Source organism: Hyalella azteca, unplaced genomic scaffold, assembly GCF_000764305.2.
Source record: "Hyalella azteca isolate HAZT.00-mixed unplaced genomic scaffold, Hazt_2.0.2 contig1881, whole genome shotgun sequence".
NCBI lineage: Eukaryota > Metazoa > Arthropoda > Malacostraca > Amphipoda > Hyalellidae > Hyalella > Hyalella azteca.
Genome location: NW_025932176.1, coordinates 1 through 14,250, shown reverse-complemented (window position 1 = coordinate 14,250; position 14,250 = coordinate 1). Strand labels below are relative to the sequence as shown.

The following is a 14,250-nucleotide window of genomic DNA, read 5'->3' as shown; positions in this document are numbered from 1 at the left end:
TTACATTCCTTGGTGGTCATAAGCCATTAGACTGATGACATGTTTTATCCAGCAATATTAGTAAGACCCAAGAATAAATTTATCCAACCTATTAGAATTTATTTTTTATTGATCATTCATACGTGAGAATACGCTGAGACCGTGAAAGAGAAATGGCTTACTTCTCACTGTTAAGGATATTAGAAAAAAAGTAACTTTAAAATGATAATATGACAACGTACAGAAAATGCAAAGCAAATATAAATGAAGACATCAAGCATATAAGCGGAGAACACAGTATATCGCAAGAACTTTATTGCACGCACTAAACTCAAGCAATGTATAGGCGGCTGTAGCATACTGGTATCAAGATTAAAAAGTGTAAGAAATTGTATCCAGACTCCAAAACCAGGAAGTTGATTAGTCTTATCGTTTGTATGAAATTGTATAATTAGCGAGTTTTACAAGTGTATCAGCTACAAAGTAACCTCGCATAGCAACCACCCACGAGGTTAAACGTTTTGACGGTAAAATTCAAATTCGGTTATGACACAGTTGGATGGCGGCTTTACAGCATGTCGTTGCTCGAGTTTGTCATGCAAAGAGGAATACTGGACAACCCACAAGAGAAGAAAAAACTCGTGTGCAATAATCCCGTGATCCGCTTACGTGATGCCTTGTCGAGCATAACATTCGGACAATATTATTTCCAAAAAAAACGTGAAATTCCTAGCATTTAAGAGGGATCTGACCTTCGGCAACTTCCTGCCAAAAACGGATTTCAGGAGGATGACAAAATCCAAAGCTCACGCTTCACTTGGTTCAAGCTGTCTCTTATACACATCTAGATGTGTATAAGAGACAGGTTTTGACGTGCTCTGATATTCGAAATTTCTTTGTCAATCGTTTTGTTTGCATAACCGTTGTTGACAAGAATTTGTTTGCAGGTTTGGAGTTCAGTTTTCAAGTCTCGAGCAGAGGTACAGGTCTTGATCGCTCGATGTATGAAGGCGCGTATTGTGCTGATTTTGTAGCGCTGGGGACATTCGCTTTCTTGGTTCAGGACCTTTCCAACGTCTGTAGGTTTCCGATAAACTTTAGTGACGAACGAATTATTATCGTCTTGCACCAGGACGTCCAGAAAAGGCAACGTGTGATTTTGTCCAAATTCGTAAGTGAATGTCAAAACGGAATTGCGCTCTAAAGCCGCGCGCAGCTCCATCATGTGAACTTCTTCTCGAACGATGACGAAGATGTCGTCGACGTATCGACAGTAAAGGTCAGGTTTAATTTGTGCATCCAACAACACATGGTTTTCAAGTTCGCACATCTCTAAATAAATAAAAAGTACGCTCTGGTCTTCAATCAAACCTGTATAAATGAAGAACTTCTGCCTAACTACACTAATATATATATATATATATTTTATAGGTACAGCTTTCTCATTTGAATATTCCCAACTTTCCCTAAATTTTGATGGTGTAATGCTCATAACAAGCTAAGGAAGAAAGCCAATTCAGTAAACATACTCAAAAGACTTTGTGAAGCACAGTAAAAATTCCCCTTACAGGATTAAGCATCAATAGGAGTTATTGAAATGTCAGTATTTCAACAGCTCTCAATAGGCACAGGTATCATTAATTGCAATGGAACCATCTCTATTGCTACCTGAGGCGCAAATTTTAGAGATAATTTTATGGCAATGAGAATATTTCAAGAGCTCTTGGAGGATAAAGTATTATTGTTGTACAAAATGATTGATGCCTAAATCACTAGAGATCAATGTTCCTCATCTGTTAAGCCTCAACTTGGAAAAATATCGAGTCACTAGTATAAACACACATCCACATGCCTGTGTCATAATCATATATATAATTTAGGAATAAATATCAGTCCCAGTGTAGGCTATGTCTAAAGCAACTTTGCAATTCATACATGAAATACTTGACTCACATTAAGCTGATGCGAATACGATCCCCAGCTTGACCACCCATCAGCTCCACAGGGATCTGGGTCTCAGGTTTGCTTGTGATCATATTAGGGTCTCTCTGAAGTTGTTAAATGTAAATATAATAGTACCTCAATTTTTGACAGCTGTAAAAATTCTTAACAACTATTTTGAATCAAGAAATTACAGAAAACCAAAATTATGTGATGTTGTCTTTCAAGCAAGTCTAATCATTTTGTGCATATATCCTTTCTAAATAGTAAGGGCAGGACTTTGGATGGATTTTATGTGTTGCTGTAGGTAGTTTATTTTAAAGGCAGTACATCATGGGCCTGTTCACGCCTAATTAAGACCTATTTGAGCCAGTCTGAAACCTCTTGTTTTAACACACCAGCAGTCACCTCCACTGCTCACCACTGTTAAGTCCGCAGCCTTAATGGACATTTGGCTGGAGCTCGAAAAAGAACATTTCACATGACTGATTCATACTTCTTATTCTGGTATGGTATTAATAAACCATTGTTATAGTTTTAATCACCATGCTTAATAATGGTTATGGATGATCCATCCTAATAGTACCTACTACTAGGCTACTAGCTGTCTAGACATTGTTGGCAATTCAGCTAGAGTTGCACTGGAGACTATCTGCAAGGAGTCCAGACTATTGTGGATTTTTAATCACATTTTTTCATGAATTTCCATCAATCATAAACAACATTCAATTTTATTACTAATGGTTCTTGAACTCTTTAAGAAATAGCAACAGTGGTTAACTAGGATTTTTGCAAACTTATCGGCAGCCTAGCATACACTAAAGAAAAAGTTTCTTGAGGAAAAGTTTTTAAAAAATTCAGTACCCATGAGAAATGAAAGACTAATACAGGACATTAAGATGCTTTTTAATAATGCTAACAAAGGCTGGGTGCAAAGGTTAGACTAGATTGAAATGGCTTGCATCATATAACTAGGCTTGAAAGCAGTTTTATAAAGTAAGGTTTAGCTGATTAGTTAGCAACAGACTTAAAATTCATGGCAGAAGGGTTTGTTCCTCAGAATTTGTTTTCTTTTGATTGCTTATAATGCTTTTTGACTGACTCATTCCAGTACCTAACCTTAAGTTTTTATGGGACAAATGCATTTGATTCTCAATCAACCCAATGACCGATTGGGTCAAAAACAGAGAAATTGTTGCAGTTTGAACTTGACCATAAAGAATACAATTACTGTTAATTGGGGTAATTAAAAGAACTTGTACAAATAGATATTGAAATACATTTTTTCCATATGTTATGTTGATCTTTTCTTGCTGAAACATGAATACAACATACCGTAGTGAGTAGGTAGTATTTTTGCACTAACAGTGGATTCTTTAGATAGGTAGTCCTCTCAACAAGAGAGAATAACAGAACACATGACTGCCAAACAATAATGAGCAGCTGGATTGGATGAATTCAAATTCAAATAATAAAACTCTTCTATGAACACTTATTTTAAATATCATTAACACTTTTACGGGTAAGTTACCATATATGATCACTTGAAATCGCGTCACAAAAAGTCTCACCACGGCTTTCTGTTTGTTTTTGAGGCATCCTTATAATGCCTCAGTCAATCACTAATTATCTGACCATCGTTCTATCTATAGCATCATCAGCTGCAAAGTCCACAAATTGAAATATGAGCATTTAAATGAAGGTTTTGACTCGGACAAAGGAATTGACGCTCTTTCCGCATTTTCTTCAAAAGGTGGAAGTATCAATATATATAGTTATTCATTTTGGCAACTTGATTAAATTTAATTATATTAAATTTTTATGTTTCTAATTTTTCATTTGCATAAACTGAATTTTAATTATAAAGAAAAATTTTGTGTACTGATTGCATTTATTGAATTCTTCAAGTGCCATTTAAACCTTCAATAGGCAAAATTTGCAAAAATTCATAGAAATAAATAAATTGTATAATACTTCTTACTTTCTTGAAATGGTTACTGAAATTTTAATTTCTGGATATTTCAATGCTTGCCCGCTAAAGGGTTAAATGCAAAATAAAAAAAAATACTTTGTATGACATGACAGCATAGGAGATTAATACTGGTACTTTGAATTTGTTGATTTTGTTTTCACTGCTCAATTAAAATCAACTTCTCTCTCTTGAAGAAGCAGTGATTTAGCATCAAGGAAAACAACAACAACAACAATATTTATAGGTATATGTAGTAATCATAGTAAGTCATTCCTTGTGTTACAGGCTTTTACTATTATTGTTGTAGATTAATTGTAACCAAGAATGCACTGGGAGGAATATAAATAGGTACCGTTACTCCTAAAGTTCAGATTGGACATGATGCAGGTTAAATCAAGAAATTCATATTAAATATAATCTATTTATTGATGTCAGTGTTCTGTGTATCAATCTCCTTGGGTTTTCAGATTGGTACTTGTATGTTGATGATTATTATTGAGGTGAGTGTTCTACATCTCAATTTCTTTGCAAAAGAATTGTGTTTATTTGTTTATGATTGTTTTGCCCGAGCATGTTTCCAGTAACCCTTTAGCGGGCAAGCATTGAAATATCCAGAAATTAAAATTTCAGAAACCATTTCAAGAAAGTAAGAAGCATTATACAATATATTTATTTCTATGAATTTTTGCGAATTTTGCCTATTGAAGGTTTAAAGCGCACTTGAAGAATTCAATAAATGCAATCAGTACACAAAATTTTTTTTTTAAATTAAAATTCAGTTTATGCAAATGAAAAATTAGAAACGTAAAAATTTAATTTAATTAAATTTAATCAAGTTGCCAAAATAAATAAATACATATATTGATACTTCCACTTTTTGAAGAAAATGCGGAAAGAGCGTCAGTTCCATTGTCCGAGTCAAAAACTTCATTTAAATGCTCATATTTCAATTTGTGGACTTTGCAGTTGGTGATGCTATAGATAGAACGATGGTCAGATAATTAGTGATTGACTGAGGCATTATAAGGATGCCTCAAAAACAAACAGGAAGCCGTGGTGAGGCTTTTTGTGACGCGATTTCAAGTGATCATATATGGTAACTTACCCGTGAAAGGGTTAAGCTCAAAAAGGTATACAATACCCATACGAGAAATTAGTACTTTAACCATTGCTAGGATAATCCTTGAAAATGAACTGAGCCCAGCAATATCAATTGAAGTCTTTGATGAGAAATATATACACGTGTCATTTACTTCCAGATTTTATGAAGCTCATTGATTTTGAAGTTTTAAAATTGATGCATCAATTTATCCAGGAGTAAATAATAACTAATTTACATACTAATTTTTAAAAATATTTATAAAGGCTCTGCTGCTGATGGGGTGTTATGTTGATGCTTATTTTAGATAATAAATTTTTGAACATTGAATATTGTACATGATTAAAATTAAGAATCCAAACATAAAAAGAAACACCAGGTGACAGGGATGGCTATAAAGGGTGTTTACTGTTAGGAATCCATCTTTTTATTTGGCTTTTGAATTATTAACAACATTGAATACCTCCCTGCAACATTTAAAAACTAAGAGATCTCATACATCTGCAAAGTGAATTTCACACAATAAAATAAAATAAATAATTTTCAATCTATGCATAGACAATGAGAAATAATCTTAGCATTATGGCATAATAATAACTTAGTTTGAGTTCTCCTTACCTCCACAAAATATGGCTTTCCCCGATCCTTGTTAGATTCAATCACAGCAAAGGTGCTCTTTTCCCTTCGAGTAGGGCTCTTGAGAAATTCCAATAACTCATCCAAGTTGAATTCCTTGTTGCCTGAAGCCAGGTGGTCACCTTGAAAGACCTCTTCCATCGCAGGATCCATTGGAGCTATATAACTCCCAGTACATAGATCTTGCTTGCAGTCCATAGACTCCATTGTTGTCCACTGAGAAAATGGCAAACAGAAGTTTGAAATAAAAAAAGGTACAAATCTATATCATTCAAGAATTTACATTATAACCTAAAATTTTAGATAAATGTTAATTTTCTACAGGCAATGACATCTTCATTGTAATTGATTAGAATAGTCAGTCCAGATAAAAAAAGTAAAAGCAAAAACATTATGTAAATTCAAAAATTGTGGAAATATAAATGTATTTCCACAATGTTACAAATGCTTAATAACTTGATTGACTATTGAGATGAAAGTTTCTACACAAAATATGCCTCTGGTGGGTTAAAAAATACCATCCAATCCAGCTCAAATGCCATTAGACTCCTGCCTTTGATTACTTTTCTCGCATCGGGACAAGACAAGATGAGACAAGAAGCTTTGTCCCGGTTTGCAATAAAAACTGGGACAATTTTCAGCAGTCAGTGGAAATCCTGGGACAATACCATCATGAGATGAGATGTCTTGGCTAAAATATGAGGTTTAAAATTTCTCAGAATTTATATCTTTCATAATGGGACACGAGACAAACCTCTTAATGACGGGATGTGATTTTGTTTTTAGTTTACAGACACATACAATAACTTGAGACGCATCAATTGATAATTCCGAGCGTGGGCTTGGCTATTTAGATGGTTTTTGCTACATACTGTATCATAATTTTCAAGATGACACATATTCTTGAATAGGCAAATAAAAATTATAATGAAAATAGCATATATATTTTTTTTCATTTGCAATGTTGTACTGTAATGCACATTAAATATATCTTTTCATGATGAGGAGTAAGAAAAATCTTCAATGGTAAAGTCTATAATTTAATCAAGTTTCTGCTAGTTAAGATCCATCAGTTGGAGCACTAGATTGTCCAGCAACAGGGTCTTGAGTGACAGCCCTTGCAATGGATTTATTTCCATTTGGACTCGGGTATCTTGTGATGAGTGGTGCAACACCTGCACCTGCTATGTGACATTTTGTAGTTTTAGAGGTTCTGGAGAAGGCCATACTTGCTGATGACATCGGTTGACTTGATAGACTTATACTCATGGCATCTTACATGACTAGAGAAAAGAAAATCATTCCACTGTCTTCTAATTGTCTGACTTAGTTAGTGACAATGTGTCACTAACTTGCAATGCACAACTTCACTTGTATGGAACGCATGCTGAACTTGCATGATTCTCGCATAAGTCACAATCAAAGGCTAGACAGCAACATTATTCACTCAATATTCAGCCATACATTGCCAAATCTGCCCACATCTTCAAATGACCAGCAACTGCTCATTAACAATTAGAAGCTAACATACTTGTTATTCTTAAATCTGCCTGCTCAGAACATCTTGTTTTGTCTAAAAAATTCAAGGTATGTCTTATCACCTTGCATGAATTCTTGTTTCATTTCTTCCTGTATCATATTGTTTCATGATTGCCGGACACAGGTTTCAAAGTCCGGGACTAATGTCTTGTCCTGGTTCATACATTTAATAAGGGACAAATTTTACACTCTGTCCTGTTATTTTTGTCCCAGTAATTTCTCGTCACATCCCGTTTGTCCCAGTTCATTTTGAGAAAGTTATTCTGAGACACAGGAGTCTAGTTGCCATCATGCCCTGTTCCCAATTTATTCTAGTTTTGACATTCAAAGCTAAAATTTTTTTCAAAAAATCAGTTGATTATAAATAATATTCCTTATTCTTCTACAAAGTATATGCAAGCAAAATCTCACACATGATGACTTTTGTACTAAATTGTACATGATGGATTTTTGTTCAAGTCATAACAGACTCCTAGACCAATTTGGCATATTTGACAGAAGATTCCAAAAATTGAGGGCAAAAACAATCTCTTCACAAGGGATGTTTGAAAATTTTAGGTAAAAATAGCCTTTTATATTTTTCCATGTAGAATTAGGAAAAAGGCCATAGGAAGGGGTAAACTTGGCCAGATTCACAGGCACTTTTGCTCAATTCATGGGTGACTTCAGCAGCCTGCCAAATTTTCCACTTTGCCATTGCCTCCTAGAGAAGTGTTTGCAGCAGCAATGGAATCATAGCATTGGCATTGTAAAAAATGTGTACGGCTGGAAGGAATTTATGCCAAGGCTAAGTGACAAGTCCTGGTGCCATTCTATAGGAAATATAAAAGAAAAAGAGCTTTTGGGAAATTGTGTGAGAAATTATAAATTTATTACCAATTATTTCTTTAATTTCACTGCTAAATATTCTTTCCTACAATCTTCAATAATAATAAAGGTAATCTCATATGATTCATTTCTGGTGCAGTGTGGAGCCCTTAGTACAGCTGTGGGAACAAGTCAATGTCCAAAACTGGACAAACAAGTTTTGCAGATTCATTGATAAGCTGTTCCGAGCGGTGATCGTCACTCTGTGCTACGTTAAAACTACAGTTTTGTGCCATGAACTAATCAATTGGTATCTCCAGAAGCATCATACTGGTCTTTCATTAAGTATTTCTCAAACTAGTATTGCTGGAACCATCTTAATTTTGAATTGGACCCCAGACATCGATCTCCAAGCTACCGGATTTGTCTAAATAAAATTTGAGATTGTTTGCGTAAGGACATTCTGGCTCAAAATTTTTGTGTTGTATCCTATTTACGTTTATTATGTACTTATGTCCAACCAAATTTCACTATTCAATGCTTCTCTTAACTTGAAAATGAATGTTGCTACATTTGAAACGTTGTTAATATATTATTGTTGTGGGAAGCCCATTTCAGTGATACTGCAAGGAAGTAGGATTTCCCTACTAGGGGTCCTGCACACCCCCCTCTCCTGAGATGCAATGTAATGTCATAATACAGGCAAATACGATTCGGTAAGGGCGGTGGCGGAAAACATTGTGCAGTAAAAGTCTATAGAATTAAATGTAATTTTCAAGGTTATAATAACCATGTTATTGGGGTTGATCTCGACTTCTACTCGATGCAGGGTTTTTGTCCAGCAAATGTAATCGAATTTTAAAATTTAATTCAGAACACAAGTGAGCGTGGAAATACCAGGCAGAACAAGGTATACAGACCTGTTACATTAACAGGAATTACATTTTTTCCCCGAATAAAGAGGTGCTTGCGTCTAAACAAAAATAAAGAAATAACATAAAACTCTGCTTGTAACAAAATAAAAATATAATCAACAGAACAATAAAACCTTCCGGAACGCCACTAGCCAAAGAATCAACAAAAATGGGCAATAAAAAGTGTGAAATTTGCTTTAGCATCAATCATGAAACAACATTTTGACATACGTAACAAATAGCGATAGTCAGTGAGATGACCCATAGCATGCCAATGCCACAGCGCAAGTGTGATACCGAGACTGGCATTAAAGATACAGTCTCAAAATATGGCGATGATTCAGTCGGCCTAAGCATGAATTGCTTTTAGGTTAATTAGGCTTATTAGAATATGATTAAATGAGTGCATAATAGATATAAATCAAACTTATTGCTAATAAAATGTTATACGTAGTAAAATAGCAAGATGCAGACGCAGGTTGCGAATACTAAGCACGATATAAGAATGATAAAACAGAAAGCATGCATATTAAAGACCTCAAACTACAGCAAATTAGTTGAGCCAATTGCTTTTGTTTAATAGGAATAAGGCTGTACCCATAGGCTTCAGAAACTAAACAATATAATCAGAATCTTCTAAATTATTGACGCTACCAAATCTATAGATGCAAGTTTCATTTGAATAATTATCCCCATAATATCACATTCCTTATTTCACATATGCATCCAATTAAAAATTCAGTCTAAGCCAAAGAAATGACGGTGGTGCAGTAACAGAAGGAATTTAGTTAATTTAATTTGAGGGTTTGAATTCTAGGACTCGTCCTTTCATGCGAGCAATAATTTGCTTGATGAGCACAAAATCTTGTTCATTGTTCATTTCCCCCAGAAAGCGATATGGCTGAACCTCCGGTGCAACAAGAGGACCTTCAAACTGCTGAACAGCATCAAACTTAGCAGGAAGCGAAACTTCATATTGCCTAACAGGCGGAGCTACCAATGACGCAAGAGGTGGCTCTTCAGCGACCATTTCTTGTTTTTCCGGCAATAGAGGATTTTGCTGAAGGTCGCTTATGGTAAAGATCACCGGATCATCGAAGCAAGAAAGCCTCATGGCCTTCATTGGGGAGCTTGCTATGATCTCTCTCTTGATTTTTTGAGGGCTCATTTGGATCACAGCTGGAGCTTCCCACGTGCCGCTGGGGTTTCCATCCTCTAATTTCACACGCTTGGCTGCTGCCATGCCTCCGTAGAGCGGGCGGCTCTTCTTGCCGGTCTCGCGGTCCAGAGACTTGAACCACAATTCGTGGTCGCGTTTGGGGATCCGACACACACGAATCTTCCAGTCTGATGTCTCCAATGCATTCCTAGAATAAAAACAGAATATCAGGGCAATGAATTCAACATAATGATTGGTCTTGATGTAGATAAAATTAGTATAGTAATGTTGACCAATTCAATTTCAGAAAATACTGACAATATGTTAATTTTTAGCTTTAATAACAGCACCAATTGTTTCAAATTCATTCTCTATCAGGCTAGTTGTAGAAGGAATCTGCGTTGTAACTTAGTTCAAACAGCTGCCATAATAACGTTTTGAAGACTTCATTTTGGAACTCGAACCTCACTGATGACAACAAATGCTTTTATGCTCCTAAGTTAGTTCAGTGTTACCATTTATCCATGATCAAAGTCTTTAAGTAACAAGCAACAGAGTAAAAGCATTTTTTACCTTATTAAACATGGTTTATAACGGCAAGTAAGATATCATTGCCACTAGATCTCATACTCACCATGTGTTATCCAAGTGCTTGAATTGGATGATACGGTCAGAGCACACTTGTGTGCACGAGTTCAGGCACTGCATTGAAAAACTGAACTTGACAGTTTCATTGGCAACAGAGACAATCTCCAAGTCCTGATAGTAAGGGCCTGACTGGTAGCTAGGTGATGGCAGGATCTTCATGTTTCTGGCAGCTTTGATGATGAACATGAACGGATGCTTGGCACAGCGGAGGCTTTCCTCCTGTGAGTCCTCACAATCATATCTGTTTTATGCAGAAGAAAATACAATGTTAATGGCCAAATTTAGAATTTCATTACATCGTTACCAAATTAATTACCTACATTGTTACCTGATTACATTACATCATTACCTGAAAATCAACAATCCACACAGAATGACTCTATTGAACATCCAGTACAGACAAAGCTAATGTAAACATGATTCCACTATTCCAATTTGTCAACAAAACTGGGGGACAAATTTTTTCCACAAATAAAAATATCATATTTACGATGAGAATTTTTAATCTCAATTTGCAAAATGCAATTGATCTATGGAACAATAATGTGCAGTATAAAATACATTTGATGTATCTAGAACATAGGTATATATATATATATACAGGTTTGATTGAAGACCAGAGCGTACTTTTTATTTACGATTTTCTTATTGTTTTTTTCGATAAGCCGAACGAAATTTCTAGCTGGAGCTTGGAGATCAAAAGCAGATTACCGAATGACATTTTAATAGAATGCGACGTTTCGAATATATCAATATTCATTATCAAGCAAGTGAACATACTTGAAACGAGACTTATGTTATGAGAAAAGCTAACACTGTTTGAAATAAACATGTACACCATTCAAACATTTTATTTCCAATCACTGCATTTAATTATTTTCTATATAGTTTTATAATTGTAATTGTTTTTTTTTTCTAGATATAAATTCACATATTTAAAGATTGAAATTAAATATTTTAATTAAAATACTGATATTAGGGTGTAAAATCTTTCTAAATACCTAAAATGTCAATACAATCTCAACCAACCCTTCTTATAAAAGCTAGCTAACACATGTAAATTGTTTAATGCAGTGGTTCCTAAACTTTTTCAGGCTGGCGCCCCCTTTGGCTCCCTAGTGAACTTCTAGCACCCCCACAGACATAGGCCTCTTTCTTGAAATATAGTACACTGCAATTTTAAAAGATAAAGGTTAAACACAAATGTGTATTTCACAAATAGAACCCCATTTAGTGAACCAATATATTTTTCAGCTGTTTTAACTGTTTCAGCACTAGAAACCTAGGACGTTGCAGGCCAATTTATGGCCAGCCTCACAACCGATCTCCAAATTCAGTTATCAAGTAATATCTCCCAAGCTAATGAACGCAGCTCTATGAAACTTGGAACATGTATTCATCAGAACCTAACAGTGATGCTTAGCTTCTAGTTTTTTTTAATTTTACCTTCATTTGTGAGTTACACGTATATTGCAAAACAGGCTGAAATTTGCAGTGATCAATGAATTTCTCTCAAACTATTGAACAGATTTGAACGAAATTTAGAAAATACATTCCTAACTACCAAACGGTGACTTTTCAGCTTTTAATTTTTTTTATCTTATCTTCATTTGTGAGTTTTTTATTCATTTCACCATCATTCTTAATTTCACACTTCCTTATATTCGGCCCGCATCGCCGGGTAATTTGTCACTTAAATTCGCGGCGATCATGAAATACCTTCTAAACTACCTACAGAACAAATTTCAACGATACTTTGTATATAAATACCTAACCTCTTAACAGTGATATTTAGCTTGTGACAAATTTTCTATTTTGCTTTTGTTTGCGAGTTATACAGATATAGGAGGAACGACTGGCTTTTCTACCGGCCAGTTTAACCAAGAGCCTTATACGTATAGCCGCATAACTTGCAAACGAAGACAAAACAAAATTTCTGATTGCTGCAAATTTAAGCACGGATTGCCATTTCAATCACGAATGAAGGTGAAATGAAAAATAATCTCGCAAACAAAGGCACAATCAAAAAAATTTTTCACAAGCTAAACATTACCGTTTGGTAGTTAGGACTGTAAATTCAAAATTTCGTTTGATTCTGTTCAGTAGTTTGGAAGAAATTACTTGATCACATGAATTTCAGCCCATATTGCCATATAACTATGGCAAAAACAAACGATGGCAAAATTCAAACAATTTTCACAAGCAAAATATTATCGTTAGGTCCTAATGAATACGTGTACCAAGTTTCATCAAGTTAAGTTCATTAGTTCAAGAGATATTCCTTTATCATTGAATTTCAAAATTGGCTGTGAGTCCGGCCGTTAATTTGTCCGAGACGTAAACCCAGGAGAGGTTAAAAAACAGATTTGGGTGAAAAAAAACATGGCTGGGAGTATATGTGCTGCACGTGTTGTATACAAATGGTCAAGCAAACGTTCGAACTTCTGACATTGACTTCGGACTACTGTCCTCCTACCACTCTCTCTTTCCTTACCGCCCCCAAAATCTTTCCACCGCCCCTAGGGGGGCGATATCACCCACTTTGGGAACCACTGGTTTAATGTAATTAATATATAACAAATAGCAGGGTTGGTGATTTTTTTGATTTTTTTTTTAAATCAAAAAAATAAAAAATAAATGATTTTTATTAAATGATTTTTCTTATTTATTTGATTGTTTCAGCTTTTTTGTCTTTTTGAAGTGTTATTTTTTATGTTGCAATTGGCCTACTAAATATAACAGTATATGGATCATAATGGATGGCTAAAATGGGCAATTATTGCCTTCAATAATGGCCAACAGGCCAAAGTGGTGTTTACTACTTTGGGATTTTTGGGTAAACAATTATTGATAAGTCTATTCATTAGCTTTGTAAAGTTTGTATGGAGCAAGGTAATGAGCTAAATATTGACCATTTAACTGGCTTCAATATACAAAAACACTTCAGGAATGCAGATCTTCTAAACATTGAAGAGTCACATAACAGATAGGTAGCTGATAGCACAGTGCACAGCACTATTAATAGATCTACTAGTTTTATGTCCTATAAATCTACTAGACTCTACCTTCTATACACACCGACTAGTAGTGACTGAGTGACTGACTGCACTGTTCCCATTTAATTCAGACCAATAAACCAATAGTAAACATCAACTGAATGATAACCAAACAAACCTCATATGACTTGAAATGAGACTTAGTTATGAGAAAGCTAACACTGCTTGAAATAAGCATGTGCACAATTCAAATATTTTATATCCATTCACTGCATTTAATTACTATTTTATATATAGTCTTATAATTGTAATTGTTTTGTTTCTAGTCTTGTCCTTTGTTTGTCACATATTTAAAGATTGAAATTAAATATTTTAACTAGAATACTCTTATTAGGGTGGAAAATCTTCCTAATTGCCTAAAAGGTCAGTACAATCTCAACCTATCAATATACAGGGTGGGGCAGGACTGATTGAGCAGTTTTGAGGTAAAATAAAAGAGTAATGGAGGTACATAAAGAAGAAAGTTTATTTTCCTAGAGGTTAGCATAACATACCATTTA

At 34.8% G+C, this 14,250-nt stretch overlaps 2 protein-coding genes across 2 annotated transcripts; both read right to left on the bottom strand.

Moving 5' to 3' along the window:
- Positions 1–1,894: 1,894 nt before the first annotated feature.
- On the bottom strand, positions 1,895–5,905 carry LOC108678503. Its single transcript, XM_018166950.2, has 2 exons — positions 5,610–5,905; positions 1,895–2,027 (listed from the first exon to the last, which is right to left on the bottom strand). The coding sequence occupies exons 1-2, from the start codon at positions 5,832–5,834 to the stop codon at positions 1,929–1,931; spliced, it is 324 nt and encodes a 107-aa protein (XP_018022439.1). The 5' UTR covers positions 5,835–5,905; the 3' UTR covers positions 1,895–1,928.
- A 2,919-nt stretch (positions 5,906–8,824) lies between these two features.
- On the bottom strand, positions 8,825–10,935 carry LOC108678512 (the record flags this gene model as incomplete). The annotated part of the gene is given in 2 exon segments (XM_018166963.1): positions 8,825–10,254; positions 10,681–10,935. Coding segments are annotated over 2 exon segments (829 nt in total), but the record flags the coding sequence as incomplete, so codon positions are not given.
- Between the last annotated feature and the right edge of the window lie 3,315 nt (positions 10,936–14,250).

Coding starts and splice junctions, on each gene's coding strand:
- LOC108678503 (XM_018166950.2), bottom strand. CDS start 5,834: ATGGAGTCTATGGACTGCAAGCAAGATCTATGTACTGGGAGTTATATA. Junction 2,028..5,609: donor GAAAGCCATATTTTGTGGAG/GTAAGGAGAACT, acceptor TAACAACTTCAG/AGAGACCCTAATATGATCAC.